The 21,909-nt window shown below is 41.2% G+C and overlaps 1 protein-coding gene and 1 long non-coding RNA gene across 3 annotated transcripts in view; one reads left to right on the top strand and one right to left on the bottom strand.

Annotated features, from left to right (window-relative positions):
• The window catches only part of LOC117348326, a 135,039-nt gene extending 130,601 nt beyond the window's left edge, over nucleotides 1–4,438 (top strand). The window contains exons 5-6 of the long non-coding RNA XR_004536965.1: nucleotides 1,383–1,558; nucleotides 4,304–4,438. This is a non-coding gene — a long non-coding RNA (uncharacterized LOC117348326). The remainder of the gene's footprint in view (nucleotides 1–1,382; nucleotides 1,559–4,303) is intronic.
• The window catches only part of TLN2 (talin 2), a 572,423-nt gene that overhangs the window by 81,601 nt on the left and 468,913 nt on the right, over nucleotides 1–21,909 (bottom strand). For both annotated transcript variants that reach the window (XM_033920311.1, XM_033920312.1), the window contains 3 exons: nucleotides 12,873–12,998; nucleotides 7,499–7,615; nucleotides 4,401–4,586 (listed from right to left, as the gene is read on the bottom strand). In XM_033920311.1, coding sequence (XP_033776202.1) covers nucleotides 4,401–4,586; nucleotides 7,499–7,615; nucleotides 12,873–12,998 — 429 coding nt within the window. The remainder of the gene's footprint in view (nucleotides 1–4,400; nucleotides 4,587–7,498; nucleotides 7,616–12,872; nucleotides 12,999–21,909) is intronic.

The following is a 21,909-nucleotide window of genomic DNA, read 5'->3' as shown; positions in this document are numbered from 1 at the left end:
CATGGAAGTATGAGGAGAACCATTGGAGAGTAGTGCCTGAAATATCAGAAATTTGAAGTCAATCTAGAAGTAGTGTATAATCGATTGTGTCGAAGGCAGAAATTAGATAATCATCTTTTCAGTCACTGTCCCCTCTCTATGGAATGCCCTACCGTTAAATATTAAGACTCGAATCATTAGATAAATTCAAATCGAAAATAAAACCCTTCCTTTTCAAAGACGCTTTCTGCCTCTGAGATGAAATTTACGATACTCGAAATGCTTCCATTATAGCTAGGAAACCAAATGCTTCTTTTGAAGTGATAACCTTCCCCCTTGTATTATCCCCCCTCCTCCTTCCTTCCCTTTTTATATTTCTTTTTATCTCGATGTAATTTTTGCCACTTTCCCTCTCCCTCTCATTCCAGTATGTCTTTGTCAATTTGTCCTCCCCATATTTTATTTATTTAAAAAAAAAAATTTTTTTATGTAAATTTAAGTTCAAGTTTATTGAGATTTTGATTTAAACACAATATCAAATATTTTCAATGCGTATAATAAAAGTAAATTAAATTTACCATATTTTTAAAATAGATTATCTCTTTTCTGTAAACCGTATAGATTTCCTTTGATAGACGGTATATCAAGAGACAAACTTGAAACTTGAATTACAAATTTTAATCGAAATGCAGACCTACTTTACTGCATATTTGCTTGTTTTTCTTTTGTTGGGAGATTATTTTGTTTATTGTCAAGTGTTTTAATTAAAGTGTACATTGAATTAATTTTTTTTTGAATGCTTGGATTTATGTGAGGGAAATGGTCTTTTTTTTCTTTTTTCTTCTCTTTAGTAGATTATAATTATTGTAGACTGCTTTGCTAGCTTATCCTGAAAAGAGGGCTATTAAATTTAACAAAGATTATTTAGACCCCACTATGATGTACCAGGAGATGGTAGGAAATCATATCTTAATGAATAAAGTAAATACATTTTCTGGCATAGAGGATAAATTCCTGCTGACAATCAAGAACTACCTTTTCTTTTTTATGCTTTTATTATTTGTTTATTGTGCTTATTTTTTTTTGTTTTGTATGAAGTTATTAACAGATCTATATTCCACTTTTTCCAAACTTAAGTCTGGATAAGGTGAATTATAACACCTAAAATACATATAATCATCAGATACACTGAAAACCTGACATCTTTTTCCTCCACTCCCAGCTTCCACACTTAAACTGATCCTTATTCCATTGTGAAAACAGCTGTGCCTTTAAATGCTTTTGCAATACCATATAGTTATCAATATCTTTTAGCTCAAAAGGCAGCTGATGCTGGTAATTGCACTATGCCTAATTATCACCTTTCCAATATTCTTACTTTTTGTCTTCTTTCTTCCCCCCAGCCCTGTATGCTCCTCCCTTTCTCTCCAGCTCTTTCCCAGCTTGGAGACATCTTGGCAGCAGTAGGAGACAGAGTACATCAACCTGGTCCTCGATACATTTCAGTCCAAGCCCAAACTACAATGGCAGCTACTTTCAGCTTCAGGATGATATCAAGGCAGCAGAATCCAAATTAAAGGTGGTTAGTCACTTGATCCTTCTTAAAATATAATATAGGTTCTTTGCCTCAAACCTTTTTTTTTTTAGCATGTTCTGGATTAGGTATGGGTCAGCATGTCACTATTCCACAGCTAGTTTGGCCTTTGCTAAATTTTATGAGAGAATGAATCAAGAATTGTTTACAATTGCAATATCATAGAAGCTCTATCTTCTCCTACACACCAAGAAAGTATAATTTCAAATAACTAGCCTGTAAACCAAATCCATGAGTGTCATTTACTCATTAGAACTGCAAATATCACCAACAGTTTAAAACAAGACCTTATGTAAAACCAAAATTAAAATTCCAGCAGAGAAACAATAGAGCAAAATCAACACATGGAAGGACATTTTAGAAAGGATATCCTAGCCAGGATGTGAACGTCCCACTCATTATGTCGCAAAATGGACGTCCGAGATGGACGTCCATGTGCTGGAAATAACCAGCAGGAACATCCATTTTACAAACTGAAATGTCCAAATTATGAATGGGGTAAAATGAGGGACATCAATGTCTCTGTGGCAGCAGAGGAACATCCATATAATAAAATGGCCACTCAGACATCCATGTGGAGGAATACCCTAATGGTTACAATAGCCAGAGCAGAGATCCAGAGGCTGCCAGTTCAAATCTCATTTCAGCATTTTGTACTTTTTTTTTTTTTTAATCTTAGGTGCTACCTTTCTATAATCTGGACATGCCAAGTACAAAGTCAAAATATGGACATCCATCTTTTTGAACATGGATGTCCCTTCTTCTGCAATCAGATCTGGACATTCATCTTTTGAACTCTCCCTAGTCCGACTCCAAACACACCCAGACCACTCCCCCTTGCCATATGGACATATAGCAATGTTAGCCATCCATAATTCCGGTTTTATAAAATCAACATTTGAATGGCTAAATGCTGGTTTTCAGACATCCAAAAAACTACTGGCGCGTGTAAAATAAGCACCTCAGTTATTGACACAGCATCTCCATTCTTGTGTATCTAAGGGAGAGATTTGCAGGGATCTCTCAGATGCCCACGACTATCTAGATTTTAAATCAAGAAGCTGAGATTCTATAGATTTGTTTAATAAATGGCGATAATTTCAGTCAATTTGGGTCCAATCATTTTCTAGCTGCTTTAGCAATATGGGTAGTGCAGTTCTCTTTTATGCTCCACCAACTCTTTAGATCCTGCCCACTCATCTAGAGGTTTATGAGAGCTCACAGTTTTATTTCAATCCTCTATCTCATATGTTTTCTTTGCATCGCATGTCTGTATGTAATGCAAACAAATGTTTACTATGTGTGTCTTTAAATGCTGTGTACCCTTGGTAGTGTTAGACACATAATAATGATAATTATAAGCAATCCTTGTCATCATACCAAGGCTGTCCAGCAGGTGTCCCCATAAGAACTGAATTTAAACTCAATTTCTCACCAGAGGACCTTTGCACTCAACAAGTAAAAGTGAGGGAGAGAAATTCATGTTGCCACTTAGTAACTAAGAGCATTAACCACTGGATTAGCCTTCAATTCAATTAATGAATACTTTCAACAAAATTAAAATGATATTTGCAATAAGAGAGCTGTAATAAAATAGGATCTACAGTTTTTGTTGTGTAACTCGGTAACCTCAATGTTTCAATAAAGCAAAGTATTACAGGTTACACCAAGTAAAAGGTGATTTAGAGTTTTGCACAACCTTGTCAGAAGAGTACAGGCTGGAAATTAAAGTTCATAGACAAACTTTAGCATCTAAACTAGTGGCCTCAATGACTTCCTAATGCAATGATCAAAGCATTCCGTTAGTTAAGGTCACATTGAATTCAAAGCATTTGCCTTTCCACATGCCAGTTAGCAAAGCAGTTAGCAAAATAATCACTAACTATTATGAACAAACTGAGTTTAATTGTTAAGAAAACCAAAGAACAAAAACATGTAAATGAAATGGCCTATAACAGAAAACATCATCTTATATATAACTAAACCTTCACTGCAGCAGCTGTGCCAATCTAAGTCTGTCACAAAAGCCACCTGCTTGGCAAAGTTTTACAGGGTACTAAAGACTGAGCAAGGAAAAATGAAAGGGAACAAAGCTATGCATTAAATAACTCAAAAACTCCATGTATTGTCAAATTTTGCTGGTTCTGTCCTAGTGCTTTTAGCCCCTGCAAACCTTTAACAGCACCATTTTCAGAATCTGTTACAATCACTCTTCTTTCAGTCCAACGCACGGAATAATTGAGCCTCCAAACATCTTACTGCAAACATGCACAAGTTTAAAACTTAAGCCATCTCTATAGTATGAAACATGTCAAGTATCGTAGATACAAACACAGCATTCTTTACACTAGATACAATCTCTGAATCAAAACTGTAGTGGCTATTCATCAAGTTAAGACACTTTTGTTTAGCAAGCAAAGGTGTCCACAAAGGCTCGGAACAGTAGAATGCATTCTCATATGTTTGAAGTATCTTTTGCCACGATAAAGGGCTCAGCAGAGAATACAGATCGCATTACATTTGCAGCAATGACATGCATAATAATAATAATAGTAAAAAAAAATAGGACCAGAATATAACTAAACAACAAAAGTAGCATTTAGTATTACAGCACTGTGAAAGCAATTTCTATCATCTGAATATTTGTTTCAGGCAACGCACCTAAGACTTAACATCTGCTAATCAATGTTCTGTTTAGAGCCTGTGGATATTATTTTTTTTCCCTTCCAGCCTAAATTAAATCCTGGAACATCAAGCCTAACACCGGCTAGGTTTCTACAATAATTACTTCAGCCCGAACAAGACGGAAAGTGAAGAGGCTCTTTACCTTACAAGCTGTTAGCATGTCAGACACTGCTTTGCGGCTCAGATTTGCTGTGGCAATCACATCATCTTGTCTGCATGAGTTCCCAGCTGCAACGGCTTTGGCAGTTGCTATGGTGATGCCTTTCGTCATCCGGATCGATTCTTCAGGTGTTGAGATTTTTTCTGGTACCTCCTTCGACTGGAACACCTGGAAAAGAGAGTACACAGAGCAACTAGTTATTCTTTCAAATAGTCAGATGCCATGCTTCTAGGCTCCCAGCACCAACAACCACCACCTTTACAATATGGGAAATTGGAAATATAACTTTTGCTTGTCATTTGGGCCCTGAGGAGCTATCAACACCTACACACACAAAGAGTGAAAAATGAAATGTTGGAATGTATGCTTAAAACATGAATCCATTCTTTTAAAGTAACTGAGTCTCAGCATTTTTGTTTACTCTGGTGTATTTATATCAGGAGCTGATTTCTTGGAAAGGAGCCTTTTAGTAAAACGCTAAGAAGTTAATGGAGGAATTAGCATGTGCTGTTACATGCACAGATGCGCTAAGCCACCATGGTGACTTTGGTCCCGATTCACTAGAGTCAGCGATCGTCACTAAGATTCACTAAACGGCCTACCGTGCATTTTGTGATCTGATCTGATCCGACCCAACCCATTCAAAATAGCCAAGCAATTGATTCACTAATATTTGCTTGGCTATTTTGCACCGGGTATCCTAAGGTCTGCCAGTTTTTTGACAGGTCTGCCTATTTTTTAAATTCATTTTTTCTCCATGGCACAGATATTTTGCATGTATTACATAGAAACATGATGGCAGATAAAGGCCAAATGGCCCATCTAGTCTGTCCATCCACAGTAACCTTTACCTCTCTCTCTCTCCAAGAGATCTCACCCAAAATATTTGCCCCATAAAAAACAAAAAGAATAAAAAACAGGCAGACCTGTCAAACTCCCCCCCCCCGACAAATGTGACCCCCCCCCGCAACCCACAAATGGTAGGAGGGATGCCCACTCCCTCCTACTACTACACTGAAAAATATGGCAGGAGTGATGCCCAGTCCCTCCTGCCATCGGCCCCTCTCCATCTCCCCCCGAAATAAACAACAGGAGGGATGTCCACTGCCTCCTACCACCGGACGCTGATGCCCCCTCCCCGTACCTTTATGTTGGGAGCAGGAGGGATGCTCAGTCACTCTTGCTCCTCCGGTTTCCTGCAACACAATGCGGGCCTTAGGCCCTGCCCTGGTGCATCATGTGATGCATGGGGAAGGGCCTAAGGTCCTGATTGGCTCGGGTGCCTTGGGCTTCCTCCCTAAATCTGTGGTTGACTCAGGTGGTTCAGGCCCCTCCCGAGGGAGAAGCCTGAGCCAATCAGGGCCTTAGACCTCTCCCCATGCATCACATGATGCACCAGGACAGAGCCTAAGGCCTGCATTGTGCCGCAGGGACTGAGCACCCTCCTGCTCCCAATGTAAAGTAATGGGGAGGAGGGAGTGGGGATCCCTCCTGCCATAAGTTCTTCATGCGGGCGGGCGACAGAAGCCCTTGCAGCAGTTAAGTATGACAAATATGACAGGTTGTGCAAGTGCCGATAATTGAAACGGGTTTTTAAGACATATCCAGAGACTTTTTAGGCCTCTGTATCCTGCTGTATGCCCAGAGCAGAAAGGGGCATTTTTGAAGGAGTGGTGAGGGCGGGAGGTGTGTGGAATATGGGACGACCTAAACTTAGTCATACTGCAGGGATAATCAAAAGTTTTACGATGCTGCCTGGACAGAACTTAAACGTTGTGACTTAGATGATGTAAAACCAGGAGGGGCCTTAGGCACTTGAGCCAACTGGAATCTTTGGCCTTTCTCCCAGTGCATTCTGGGATGTGCTGGGAGTGGCCTAAGATTCCGATTGGTCAGCTCCCTTATGCTCCTCCAAGTATGTTAAGTGTTCTGAGCTCACTGGGGAGAACAGGAGAGAAAATGAATTTAATTAATTAATTAATTAATTAATTAATCCACTGAAACAGAAAGAGAGGAGAGGTGGGTTTAGATGGAAGGACAAGTAACTCCGTCTTGGCCATATTCAGTTTTAGGTAGCAGTGGGACATTCGGGAAGCAGTGTTGGACAGGCAGATTGAAACACGGGCCTGGATACTTGATTTCTAATGTGGAGAGGCAGATCTGGGAGCTATCAGCGTAGAGATGGTATTGAAAACCATGGGATGATATCACAGCACCAAGGGACAGAGTACAGATGGAAAAGAGAAGGGGGTCCCAGGACAGAGCCCTGAAGCACCCCAACTGATAATGGGATAGAAGTTCTTACTTACAAAAAACAAACTTATTTTATCAAATGTGCATAAGGCCAAATTACACCCTAACTATGCCTCTTTCCTGTTGTCTGCAGTAAACTGCATATGTTGTTTAACTTAGTATAGCAAAGCTTTTTGCAGGTATGGTGAATAGTCTTCATCTAAAATCTTTACATCCACAGCAGATTATAGTGTTTTAACTAAAACTTAGGCTTGACGTGGTGCAAAAAGTACTCTGTGTTCTTCTTAAAGCTGCCTACCTGATCTTTTAAATCTACCTGGAATCTTTCGCAATGATGCCTTAAGGCAGACATGGGCAACTCCGGTCCTCAAGGGCCGGAATCTGATCGGGTTTTCAGGATTTCCCCAATGAATCTGCATGAAATCTATTTGCATGCACTGCTTTCAATGCATATTCATTGGGGAAATCCTGAAAACCCGACTGGATTCCGGCCCTCGAGGACTGGAGTTGCCCATGTCTGCCTTATGGTTATCACTGCATTCCCGAGAATTAGATGTTCTCAATGGCAGTGCTTTCCTGGCTGGTAAAAATGCTTTCTTGCATCTGACCTTAAAGATCATTATGCACACCCAAGATATCACTACTATGAATTGCCAAAACTGTGTCACCTACACTATGAATTGTTGCATTATTTCTTGCTCAGCTGCATTTTAATTATTAAAAGAACCATATCAGTATTGCTGCATTAGTAAAAGCAACCTCAATTTTTAAAGTACCTCCCTACACTGCTTTAAAAAGCTATCACCTGTGCCTGGTTTGTCCTTTACCGTTAACTCCTGCTTGATGTACTCAATCGTGGCCTCAAGAGCTCTCGTGCCTCGAGTAGCCTCATCTTCCACAGCTTTAACAGTTTTCAAGAGTGATGTCACATTTGTTACCATCACCTGAAAAGCAATAAATCAAAATAAATCAGATTACAATTATTTAGTTTTTTGCAGTCAAACGGATTATTCTTTCAGACCATGAATCTTTTTGTATGTCAAAGACTAAGCAAAAATATATATTTTTTTCACTCAACACATAGTTAAACTCTGTGTTGAGTGAATAAAAGCTCATCAGTTAGAGGTTGTAAACTGAAAAAACACCATGAACACCTTCTTTCACATCAAGCAGCATTGTGGGGTAAAGACCTAGATCAACTGCTTTCGCCCACTACTTATGAGGCATTCAGAAAACGTCTACAAACTCAACTGTTCCTAAAGTATCTAGACAACTGACCCACTCATCTTCTTTCTCCTCCATAGTGATTCCTCTGTCCTATTAATCTCTTTCTCCTCAACAACGCATTTCCGGTCCTATTAACTCTCCTCTTCCCCCCTCTTAAATTCAATTGTTTATTGTTTATTTTATTAATTTGATGAATCGCCTATCCATAATTTACTAAGCGATTTACAATAAGATATATAAACATTTTTTAAAAACATATAAATAATCTATATATATATAAAATTGGAGGTATGTATGTGTGTATGTATGTTTGTGTGTGTATGTGCCGCGATCACGCAAAAACGGCTTGACCGATTTGAACGAAACTTGGTATGCAGATCCCTCACTACCTGGGGTGATATGTTCTGGGGGTCTCGCGGCCCACCTGCACACGTGGGCGGAGCTACAAACAGAAAATCAGATTTCACCCATTCATGTCAATGGAAAAAATGTAAAAAGCTGCCATTCTCACAGTAATTCAAAAACGGCTTGACCGCTTTGAACGAAACTTGGTATGCAGATCCCTCACTACCTGGGGTGATATGTTCTGGGGGTCTCGCGGCCCACCTGCACACGTGGGCGGAGCTACAAACAGAACATCAGATTTCACCCATTCATGTCAATGGAATAAAAGTAAAATGCTGCCATTCTCACAGTAATTCAAAAACGGCTTGACCGATTTGAACGAAACTTGGTATGCAGATCCCTCACTACCTGGGGTGATATGTTCTGGGGGTCTCGCGGCCCACAACTCTATGTTGCTTGCTCAAGGCTGGGTTCACCCAAGAATTTATATGTTCTTGCTCCAGGAGGTGAAACTAAAAATGTTGTTTATAATCACGTTTTGCGTTAGTTGTATTGTATTCATTTTGTCAAATATTTCACATTATAATTTGAATATTGTACTTTTTATTAAGCTGTAAAAAAATAATTTCATTCACCACTATAAAGTATCTTTATTTGAATCCATTTACAGTGTTATTGCTATAATTAAATACCCGTGCAACGCCGGGGCATCAGCTAGTATTATATAAAAGGTAAAAACAGACTCATAAACAGACAAACGAGAACACAAAATGATAAAAGGGGAAAAGTTACATAATAAATGTTTTAAAAAGAAGAAATTTGTACCTCGCTCAATCTATTGTAAACCGCATAGAACTTAACGGTATTGCGGTATATAAACTGTTATTATTATTATTATCATTAAGCATGCAAAAGGGTTCATGGTCTGTAGGGTTATACTGAAAGAACGTGAAACCTTATGACTGCAAACATTCATTGTTGGAAAAAGTAGCAAAAGCTATTAGCATAGTTTGGATTATTTATTTAAGTTATTTATATACTGCTTATTAATTGGTTTACATTCAGGTACTCAATCATTTGTCCCCATCTGTCCTGGTGGGCTCACAATCTATCTAACATACCTGGACCAATGGAGGATTGAGCGACTTGCCCAGGGATACAAGAAGCAGCATGGGGTTTGAACCCACAACTCTAACCACTATGCCACTCTTTCCTTTAAGAAAAAATTGGACAAGTTTGAAGAAAAGTCCATGAAGTGTTATTAAGTTAGACTCTGGAAAAAAGCACGGCTCATACCTGGGATAAGCAGCAGGGGATCCTTTCAGACTTGTTCTTGTGACCTGGCTTGGCCTCTCTTGGAAACAGGATATTCAGTTTGATGAACCTTAGGTCTGACCCAGTATAACAACCATACTGGGTCAGACCAATGGCTCATCTAGCCCAGTCTCCTGTTTCCAACAGTGGCCAATCCAGGTCACAGTACCTGGCAGAAACCCAAATAGTAGCAACATTCCATGCTACTGATCCCAGGGCAAGCAGAGGCTTCCCCCCATGTCTGTCTCAATAGCAGACAATGGATTTTTCCTCCAGGAATTTGTCCAAACTTTTTTAACCCCAGCTACGCTAACCACTGTAACCACCTCCTGTGGCAATGAGTTCCAGAGCTTAACTATCCTTTGAGTAAAAAAAAAAAAAATTTCATCTCATTGGCTTTAAAAATTATTCCTGTGCAATTTCATTGAATGTCTCCTCCTGGCTTTTGTACTTTTTTGGAAGGGTGAAAAATTGATTCACACTTAACTGTTCTATACCACTTAGGATTTTGTAGCCCTCAATCAAATCCCCCCCTCAAGCTGAAGCACCCCAAACTCTAGTTTTTCCTCATACGAGAGGAGTTTCTTCCCCTTTATCATTTTGGTTGCTTTTCTTTGAACCTTTTCTAACTGTGCTGCACAATTAGTACATACTTTTGTTGAGTATATCCCATGGAGTACTTTTATAAGAGCTCTTAAATGAAAAATCCTTTAAAAAATGACCTCCATGGTGGTGATACAGAGCCACTTTTATCATTAAACTAGAATCAAGGACCCTTTACCACACATACGTCTAAACTACAAATCTGCGTCCAATTAATTTTGTGTACAGTAGTTGTATGCCCTCAGTATCAAATAATGAAGAATTAAGAAATGGGCCTCAAATCCATAGGGAACTTTGACTCCAACAGCCTGGACAGCGGCTGTGAATTATTCTGAACTTTTCTCCTGAAGCAGCACTGGCAAAACAAGGCCTTTTGGCCAAAGTCTCTTGTTGAGAATTAAGAAGAGAAGAGAAATTTTGGCATGAAACATTACCCACTTGAATTATAATCATCGTCTGATGTAAATAGAAAATCTTGAAGCGTCACAAAGGAACAGTACGATTCAGCCAAGTAGCGTTCTGAATAAATTCTCTTCTACGTTTGTTAGCTCTCTATTTTCTTGATATTTTGGTCCAGTGGCTTCTACGCTTTTGTGATGACGAGCAGTTTTTAACCAGTAAAGTTCTTCTCTCAATTAGGAGTTTTTTTTCCCCCCACAGTGGGGCCAATAAAAATAACGACGACTCATTAAGAAGGACTGTGTTCTCACTGTTGGAGTCAAAGTTCCCTGCGGATTTGAGACCCATTTCTATAATTCTTCAATATTTGATACTGAGAGCATACAGCCACTGTAAACAAAATTTAATTGGACACAAATCTGTAGTTTAGGTGATACACAGCCACTATGGGGGAAATTCTATGATAGGAATTAAGGGTCTGGCAGTAGGATCCTATGTCGGGGGCTATGCTCCTTTACAGGACGCTAGCATAAGCGGGTATTAACAGACCTAACAATTAGGTGCAATCACTTATGCCAGTACCTGTGTAAATTTACAGTATTCTATAAAGTGGGAGTCTTGTCTACGTCCTGCCCATTCTCCACCCTGTGTATGCCCTCTTAAAAATACAAGCTATATAAGCACTTAGATGGCATATGACACTAGTGCAAGAATTCTAAATAATATATGCCTAATGCATGTGTGTTAGCACCTAGTTCACAGCACTGCTTCTTATATGTGCAGCTAAGCAGTTTTAGCTTAGAGCTCCTTTTTTGGTGGCCTAAATTAAGAACAAAAAAATTGCCATACTGGGACAGTATCCTGTTTCTAACAGTGGCCAACCCAGATCCAAAGTACCTAGCTAGATCCCAAGTAGTAAAACAGATTTTATGTTGCTTATTCTAGGAAAAATCAGTGGACTACCCTAAGCCATCTCAGTAATGGCCTATGAACTTCTCTCTTAGGAAATTATCCAAGCCTTTTTTAAACCCTGCTAAGATAACCGATTTCACCAAATTCTCCGGCAACAAATTCTAGCGTTTAATTACACATTGTGTGAAGAAATATTTTCTAAAGTTTGTTTTAAATCTACTACTCTTAGTAGCTTCTCTTAGTAGCTACTCTTAGTAGCTTGATCGCATGCCCCCAGTCCTACTATTTGAATTGGAGCTGAATATCACCATTACCCATATAATTGAGTATTCCGCCCTCATTTTACCAGAGCACTATCCACATAGTACCATGGAAGCTGGCAAGATTTCCAGCAGCACTATCTGGACAAGGCCATTGAAAATTTACAAATAGGGGACTCATATGTTTAGTGGTGCCCACTGAATGTGGATGTCCTTTTGAATATTGATGCATATGGAAATAATAGTGCACAGAGTAGAGCATAGGAACATACAGGTAAGTCTGCTGTAAACACTAGATTGGTCATCAGAAAAAACTCTTCTGGTCTGATGACTACATAAGTTTTTGGAAGGAAGAGAACAAGAACATAAGTGTTGTCACACTGGACAGATAAAAAGTCCATCAAGCCCAGTATTCTCTTTTCCAACAATGGCTGATTCAGGTCACAAGTACTTGTCAAGACCCCCAAAGAGTAAAACAAATTTTATGCTGCTTATCCTAGCAATGTCCATCTTAATAATGGTTTAAGGGCTTTTCTTTTAGGAAAATTATCCAAACATTTTTTAAACCCTGCTAAGCTAAGTGCTTTCACCACATTCTCTGGCAACAAATTCCAGAGTTTAGTTAAACGCTGAGTGAAGAACAATTTTCTCTATTTTGTTTTATATTTACTACTTAGTAGCTTCATTGCATGCCCCTCTAGTCCTAGTATTTTTGGAAAGAGTAAACAAGTAATTCACATCTACTCATTCCACTTCACTCAGTATTTATTGAGGATTTATTAACCACCTTTATGAAAGAAGAAAAATACTGGCTTCAGATTTAACCAGTGGGTTATTAGGATGATGCATTAGGAAAAATTACTCAAAAGGGTCTGAGCAAAGCTATATTTAAATACAAAGGCATAAAATGAAGAACCGAAGAAATGAGTCTCATTTATCCTCTTTTCCTGGAAGCAAATTTCTTCTATGCAAGACAGAGGGATACCATGAAAGGGTCAACAAAACCAAAATGGGTTGTTTTATCTAATTGCTACATTCTGCCATCATTGGATAAAAGAAAATATAACTGTCTGAAAGGATGCTCATCTTTTCCTATGGATTCTCCTGAATTTCTCCTCTCCCCATATCAAAAGCCCCCTACCTTTGCAGCACTCTTGAGCTGGTACATAGATGGATCATCAGCTGGTTTGCCAGCAGCACATTTTGTAGCACTAATAAGATCACCGAGGGCCTTAGTAACATCTTTAATGGCATTGATAAGTACAACCTGCAAGAAGAAGGTACAACAGTAGTGTTTCACACTGAAATCAACTGAGGGCACAACATGGTTTGTTTCACCAACATTTTATGGCACTTTTGACACTATCCATAAATACAAAAAAATCAAACAATGAACTACTGCCAGTCACTATGATTTCTCTTTGATTCAGAAAAGCTTTGCTTTTTCTTTCTCATCAAATGGCATATGGACTGTTTATTATTGACTGAGTGGATCTTTTCCTTTTCTTTTTTGTTTTCTCTCCTTTACAATACCTTATTGTAGTCCACCCTTAGTCCTTTTATGCCATGTTAGTCCGTTCTGTCTTTGTATCTGATAATATGTATTTTTGTTGTGTACCCCCTGATTTTAAATATTTTGTATAATCGCTTAGTATTATGAGAGGTGATATATCAAATAACCATTAAACTTGAAACTTAATATACAATAATTGTATAATGATTGACTGAGTGGACCTATCTCAAAAGGTCCACTCGGTCAATAAATATACATCTATCTCAAAAGGAGAATTAACACATATTTGAACACATTCACTGGGATTTTGATATTTGGTTTACATTAAATCTCAAGAGACATTATGATATACAGAGCGGACTCATTTAGGCACGAGCTTCATCAGTGTCACGTTTGAGACACCGCCTCGGGTTAAACAGCCTTTGTTACCTAGATCAGTTCCCCGGTACTGAAGTCTCGCCAACCAATTTTATACCATGGAGCTATTCATATATGTGCCTTTATTTGAGATTGGCCCAGGGGGATCATTCCCTCAAGTATATTCATAAATATATATTTTCTGACTTTTGATATTAGTAATCTACCAGGTAATTGTACTACAATATTTATTTCTGCAATGGAATATCCTATGTGACACCTTCTTAAGCAGAATTAAGTGGTAAATTAGCTTTACCTGTGCAGCCAAACAAGCCAACCAACAGATTCATGTGATAAATGAATGCATGTGATAAATGAGTGCATGTCTTCTGATATCAAAATGAAAAACTGTGAAGCATAATTTGAAGTTTGTACTCCAGCATCATATTATGTACCAAACTACATATTTTCATACATTTTTTGCCCCCAAACTTATTACTGACACACCAAATAATGGAACAAACTACGAGTGTATTTTTTTAAAAAAATGCTCCCCAGGCAGGCCGCCTATATTGAAGGCGCCTCTGGGAGCCTAGGTGGGCCCGCAAGACGCCTACGCTTGCCTAAGGGCCTTAGGCGAACCTAGGCGGCCCTACGCATCTCCCTAGTAGAGGAAGAGACGCTTAAAATGTAGGCCAGCAAAATGGGGGGGGGGGAAGGGAGGAAGAGTAAACTGTGCCAATGATGCAGAAAAATGGCTTGAGCAATAAAATAATTTAATGAAATGGAATTTTAAACAAAGTAACTTGATGGTCCAGTGAAAAATAAATAGTGCCAGATCACAAATCATTTCATACTCAGGGCATCTGGATTTGGAACACGTTGCCAGCTCACCTCAAGGAAGAGAAAACTCTTTAATAGGTTTAAAGGAATGTTAAAATGTTGGATATATAAAGAGGCTTTCGAGACCGGTCTTAACACGAGGCTATCCCACGCTCAAGAAAATAAATAATGAAAACTTTTAACTCTCCTTTTGTTTTGACTGTCTTTGTCTTTCTTTTCTATATGCATTGTAGTTCTTCCCACGTTCCTCGTAAGTTCGTTAATGTCTTTGTTTTTGGGGATATTTAAATATGTTGGATTTCCCCTTTTTAACTGTACATCGCTTTGAATTAAGATCTTCAATGAAGATTGGTTTCCAATTCCGGCAAGAATTCTATTCAAATTCTACTGTCTACTATTTAAAACAATGAACGGCGACAGCCCAACCTACCGGAACAACTGCTTCATCCAAACTACCTCAACTAGACATAAGAAAACCCACACCCCATTCACACACCCTCCAATCAAAGAAGTTAAACTGAAAAAACTGTACGATGGCCTCCTAGACACAAAAGCAGCAAAACTAGACAACCAAATCTCCAATCTACTGACAACGTTCAGAAAAGAAATAGACACTACTGTTCAAGAAATTCCTGAAATCGACTTAATACCGCAAGTACCTTCCCATTTCCCCATCCAAAAGGAGGTTTTTTTTGATAATGGCCTGCCTCTATGTTCAGCTGTTTAAACGCTCAGACCACCACTACGTCTAAACTTATACCATATAATCAACCTAAAAAAGCCTAAGCCCCAAACGTCCAAAACAAGGGCTTTTAGGCAAAGGAGGAGCCAGTCCTTCGCCTAAAAGCTGGATTCTGTAACTGGTGTCTGTCAAAAACAAAACCGGTTACAGAATCCACACCCCCCCCCCCCCCACCCTGATGATATCGGGGCAAGAGGGAGTCCAAGCCCTCTTGTCCTGGGGCACCCTGACCTTCCTCGACTCGATGGTGCAAGATGGAGGCCAAGCCCTCTTGCCCCGCGACACCCCGACCTTCCCTGACTGGATGGGGCAAGAGGGAGCCCAAGCCCTCTTGCCCGGTGGCACCCCGACCTTCCCCGACTCGATGGGGCAAGAGGAAGCCCAAGCCCTCTTGCCCCGCGAACTCCCGACTATAATTGGGGCAAGAGGGAGCCCAAGCCCTCTTGCCCCGGCGATCCTGGAACCCTCCCCTCGCCGATAACAATCGGGCCAGGAGGGAGCCCAAGTCCTCTTGGCCACATGACCCCCCCTCCCTACAAGAACAGGCAGAAGGGAGCTCAACCCCTCAACCCCTCCTATCCCCCACCCCCACTAAAATACGGGCAGGAGGGATCCTAGGCCCTCCTGCCCTCTACTCAAACCCCCCCCCCACGACCACCCCCTGAACCTCCGATTAGCCCCCCAGCCGACCCGCAACCCCCCCACTCCCAATCCCACCCCCATACCTTGAAATTGTTGGCCAGACGGACGGGTGCCAAGCCCGCCCGTCCGGCAGGCCAGCCAGCTCAGGAATGGGGCCGGATTGGCCCAAGCGGCTCAAACCCTGCCCACTGGTGGGGCCTGAGGCGCCTGGGCCAACCAGAATAGGCCCAGGAGCCTTAGACTCCTCCTGTGGGCGGGGCCTTAAGCCGGGTTGGGTCCATGTGCCTAAGGCTCTGCCCACAGGAGGGGCCTAAGGCTCCTGGGCCTATTCTGGTTGGTCCAGGCGCCTCAGGCCGCACTTGTGGGCGGGGTTTGAGCTGACTGGGCCAATCCGGCCTCATTCCTGAGCTGGCTGGCCTACCGGATGGGTGGGCTTGGCACCTGTCCGTCCGGCCAACAATTTCAAGATATGGGGGTGGGATTGGGGTTGTGAGGTCAGCGGGGGGACTGATCAGGGGTTTGGGGGGGCGGTCGTAGGGGGGGTGAGTCAAGGGCAGGAGGGCCTGGGATCCCTCCTGCCCGTATTTTAGTGGGGGGGGGGGGTAGGTGGTTCGCCTGGGCAGGAGGGGTTGAGCTCCTTCCTGCCCGTTCTTGGGGGGGGGGGGTCGTGTGGCCAGGAGGGCTTGGGCTCCCTCCTGACCGATTGTTATCAGCGAGGGAAGAGTTCCAGGATCGCCGGGGCAAGAGGGCTTGGGCTCCCTCTTGCCCCGATCATAGTCGGGGGTTCGCGGGGCAAGAGGGCTTGGGCTCCCTCTTGCCCCATCAAGTCGGGGAAGGTCGGGGTGCTGTGGAGCAAGAGAGCTTGGGCTCCCTCTTGCCCCGATCGTACTTGGTGGGGCCAGGAGGGCTTGGGCTCTCTCCTGTCCCGATTAGAGGGGTGGATCGCTGCAGGAGAGATGGGTCATCTCTCCTGCCGCTTTAGCGATCCCAAGTGGTATCGCTATTGCGGCAGGGGAGATGACCCATCTCTCCTGCCACGATGGTTGCGGTGGGGGTGTGTGTAGGTTGCTGGGCCTCTGAGCTGATCGCGCCAGCCGCCATCAGCTCAGCGGCCCCTTTTTCGGCAGTTATACCTGTTTTGACTTGGTCTAAGTCAAAACGTGTAAGTGCTGACTAGGCAACCTGTCAAAATCTTTGGTTATACGTGTTGTACGCCTAGGTGTAGGTCAGCCCACCTCCCGCCCACCCTTTCCCCTCCTCTAAAAACGCCTCTTTTCTCTCTGTGCGTTTAGAGGCAGGGGAAAGGCCTAAGCTGGTTTTAGATACATCTAAAACCCGCTTTGATTATGGGTACTTGGATGATCAGGATTTTTGATCGTCCAAGTAGCCATTTAGGCCACTTTTGACTTTTTTTTTCTTATTATGAGCCCCTTAGTGTACCTTTGTAAAAGGAGCCCTAAGTATTTTGGATTTGCTTAAAATAAATGTGGAAAGAACACAGGGCTGGAGCACTGATGTGCTGGGGAAGCTTTCAGGAATCCTTTGTTCGAGTATTTGATGAAAACAAAGTACCTTTCACTGAGAGAAGCAGTGCAACCAACACAGCCTTTTCAACACTGTAAAAGCAGTGTTGACTTGTGAAACTTACCTTTCGCCCAGAGTTTTGCTATTTTACCTAGAGATTCTGATTCGTACAGTGTGTAGTAATCAGGCTATACTACCTAATATTGTGTCAAGCTTTTGCTTGTGAATTAATAAAAGCATCAATTTAGTCAACAATGAGATGTACAGAATCAGTTTTAAGAACTAAACAGTTAACTGTAAAAAAACATGGACTCAAATCATTTTTCTGCTTTGGTGAGGGGATGTTCTAATGATCAGGACATACGTCAGCCTGTTTGGAAGTCCTTGGTACATGAATTCTTCAAACATTGAGGTCTATTATTTTGATTTTCAAGTACGGTACATGAATTCTATTTATTTTTATATCTATCTTGTCCTCTCCAATGAGCTCAGAATGGGTAACAAGGAATTCATCCAGGTACTCAAGCATTTTTCTACTTACAACCTCATTCTAATAGATAGAGCGTGAGCCCACTGGGACAGATAGGGAAAAATACTTGAGTACCTCAATGTAAACCACTTAGGGCTCCTTTTACGAAGGCGCGCTAGGGCCTTAATGCGTGGAATAGCACGCGCTAAAATGCCACGCGCACTAGCCGCTACCGCCTCCTCTTGAGCAGGCGGTAGATTTTTCAGCTAGCGTGCACTAATCTGATGCGGCCCTAAAACCGCTAACGCACCTTCGTAAAAGGAGCCCTAAGGCTATAAGTGGTATATAAATACTTAAATAAATAAATAATACCGGTCTGTTGATTTGTTAATTGCTACTCTATACTAGTTAGGACTCTAATAAGAAAAACATCATCGGTTGTCAGAGTCACATATGGCACGAAAAGGCTATTGAGATTCAGCAGAGCCCAGCTAAATGGTGAAACTAAGTATTCAGACCAAAGTGGACAACTGTCCAGAAAATCTTAGAAAGCTGGACAGATGCATCATTTCACTCTGGGGTTAATTTTCAAAGCCACTTATGCGAATAGAAAACAGTGGTTTATATACAGAATGGCTAATTTAAAAAGTTGCATGGACTATAATGCGATAAAGTGTGTTTTATATGTAGAAAACAGCTCTTAAAGCGCTGGTGTATGGGTGTGCACTTTTAGAGTACGTAATTCATGCATGGCTGTTTTGGGGGATGCTATTTGGACAGGATTGAAAGGCTGACATGCACTTTATAAAATATACAAATAGTAAACATATCCTGTTGGAGTGGATACTAAAGACTCGTATCGTTTATGAGTAAGCCTCAGCCCCAACACTCCACCGCTGTACTAACTCATGACTGCGGGAAGAATTATGTGGCACTTCATCATTGGCTGCCCATATACGGTTTAATAATCATTACTCTTTTATCAATTTTAGATTCTTCCTTTAAATAAGAAATATGTATAGTCTAAAATTCTTGTTTTGTATGAAAAGGTAATGTATATACTTAGCTTATATCAGCCAGCGCCTGGGAGTCTGACCCGACATGACATGTTTCACACCGACTAGTGCTGTATCAAAGGTCTCCCGAGGTTGCGCGTGTCATCCGACTCTAGTTTGTATAAAGAGAAAGGTAGTACAGCGGTGGAGTGGTGGGGCTGAGGCTTACTCATAAATGATACGAGTCTTTAGTATCCAATCCAACAGGATATGTTTACTATTTGAATATTTAGGACTGGAAGGAGACAGCTAGTAAGTTGATTGCCATACAATTTGGAGGGCTTTATAAAATATAGGCATGCCTATACTGTATAGGTCGCCGGTCTCAGCAGCCGTCTAAGTATCGCTGAGTATCGCGTACTGGCATCCTATGTAGAATTGCATCTATCCTACCAGACAGATGCCTAACTCCCCTGATTCTCTAACCGGTGCCCATGTCACAGGTATCAGTTAGAGAATCACGCTTTAGCCTCATCACAAAGATAGGCAGCTTAGCCAACTATTTTTACTGAGGGATCACTTGCCATGAGCTGATTGAGACAAGGGAATCCCCAATCAGCTGAGCTGGCTCAGCTGATTGGGGAGAAAATACCCCTGCTGCGATCAGCTGAGCCGACTGTGGCAGAGGACCCCCACACCCACACCTAAAACTTGCAGAAGGGATGCCCACTCCCTCCTGACGCTGGCCCTCAACCCACCACCTCAACAACCCCCAAACCCCAACATCCCAGGGTACCTCGGAACGGTTTACATGAATTTATTCAGGCACTCAAGCATTTTTCCTCATCTGTCCTGGTGGGCTCACAATCTATCTAATGTACCTGGGGCAATGGGGGGATTGAGTGACTTACCTAGGGTCACAAGGAACAGCGTGGGTTTGAACCCACAACCTCAGGGTGGTGAGGCTGTAGCTTTAACCACTGCGCTACACTCTCCCACTTAATGAGACGGCGTAAAGCATAGACCTATCTTTATGAAGCAACCCATGTCCACTTAAGTAATGAATATTGGCTTAACTGGTTAGGTGTTACCTTGTGCCCCATAAACCAGATACTCGATGCTGAAGCCTGGACATGGTCTGGCATTGAATATCCAAGAATAACACCAGCAGTGGTCAGCAAAATACACACAGCTACCCGTTGAATATTTACCTCTAAAAATCTAATATATGCAAGTATCATTGCCATTCTTATAGTAAATGGGCCTTTTATTAACAGTTAATGTGTGCTACTGCATTCTATTTACCTCAAGGCTCATTTTATATGCAATGAGCCCTGCTGAAAATGAAGCACATTAATGACAGTGTATGCCATTAATAAATGACCCCCACAACTGAGCAGAGCCGAAATGAGGTGATCAGGTGTTCCCACTAAGTATTCACCCCCTCATTTTATGAGAGGTCACCTAAAGCAGCAGGCAACATGGGTGCATAAATTTAAAAAAAAAAAAGGAGACAATGGAATCCACTGCAAACTCAAAAGCAAGCAAAAACAGCGGAAACCAAAAACAGCGAACAACAATCTATGGCATTTCAAATGATGAATTTATTAAGCAGACTCAACTAAATGCTTCATATCAACATTTAAGGTAATTATTATATTTTCAAAATGCTGCACAGGTATGTATATGCACACATATGCTTATACAGCGCTCCCCTGGTCATTCGCGGTCGGCGATTCGCAGTCCCAGTCATTTGTGGTATCTTCCGACCGCAAATGACTGGGCAGGAGAGAGCAGCCGGAGCACCGGCGACACTCATGGTAAGCTCCGACCGCCTCTTCCTGAAACTAAAGTCGGGCCTCATCAATCACTTTAAGTTATTAATACACAGCGGTATTTTATTTTTTCTGTCACAGCTCCTCAAACATGGAACTCCCTCCCTATTTACCTAAGAGAAGAAAACAGCTTAGATAAATTTAAAAGCAAACTAAAAAGCTTTCTTTTTAAAGATGCTTTTGATACTTAAAAAAAAACCCCAAAAAATAAAACCTCGACTAAGAGTTCCAGTTTATTTCCATAACCTATTTTAAGGTTATTGTTTACTCCCTCCTACTGTTTTTTTACCATAATTGTCCTCTTTTTTATCAGCAATTTGTATTTCTCTACTCATTCTTTCCCTTCGTTTTCACTGTTTATACTGCTAATCAATAATTTATGTTTGTTTAATGTCTATTTGGTTTTGTTGTCCCCTGCATTATTTGTAATTTTAAAGATATGTACAAGAAATTTCAGTAAGTGATTAATCAAATATACAATAAACTTGAAACTTGATCAGGAGCTGCATGTCAAAGCAGCTCCTGATTGGTGAGGCCCGACTTTAGTACAGGAAGAGGCGGTTCCTTCACTCGCCGGCGCTCCGGCAGCTCTCTGCTGCCCTCTCCTGTCTCCCCCGCTGAAAACCGTATTTGTGGTTTTTCAAGATTCGCAGGGCTTCCTGGAATGGAACCTCCGCGAATATCGGGGGAGTACTGTATACTTATACATATATGCATATGTATATGTGAATGTACATATTTGTTCTGTGTGTTCCCCTGTTATAATTGTTCCATATTTTATTTGCTACGTTATGTGTATATATACTTTGTTTTGTGGTCAGTACTTTTTTAGGTATTCTGTGGGAGTGTGTGGTGCAGTGGTTAGAACTATAGCCTTGGCACCCTGAGGTTGTGGGTTTGAATCCCGCACTGCTCCTTGTGACCCTGGGTAAGTCACTTAATCCCCATTGCCCCAGGTACATTAGATAGAGTGGGAGCCTGCCGGGACAGATAGTGAAAAATGCTCAAGTACATGAATAATTTGTAATCCGCATAGAATTGTAGGATATGCGGAATGTAAATGATTAAAATAAATATACAGTTTAGTACTATTTATTCGTAGGTATTTACTTAAGTAATAATTTAAGTTATTTTGGTTTGTTGTTCATTTACATGCATTAAAAGTTTTTTTTTATATGATTTATTTTTATATTTTATAGATGTACGTGTGTTATACCTTGGGAGGAGTGTGTGGCGCAGTGATTGGATCTACAGCCTC

The sequence above is a fragment of the Geotrypetes seraphini genome, chromosome 14, assembly GCF_902459505.1.
Source record: "Geotrypetes seraphini chromosome 14, aGeoSer1.1, whole genome shotgun sequence".
Classification (NCBI taxonomy): Eukaryota; Metazoa; Chordata; class Amphibia; order Gymnophiona; family Dermophiidae; genus Geotrypetes; species Geotrypetes seraphini.
Note: the sequence above shows the minus strand (reverse complement) of the source record. Positions and strands in the feature narration are given on the sequence as shown.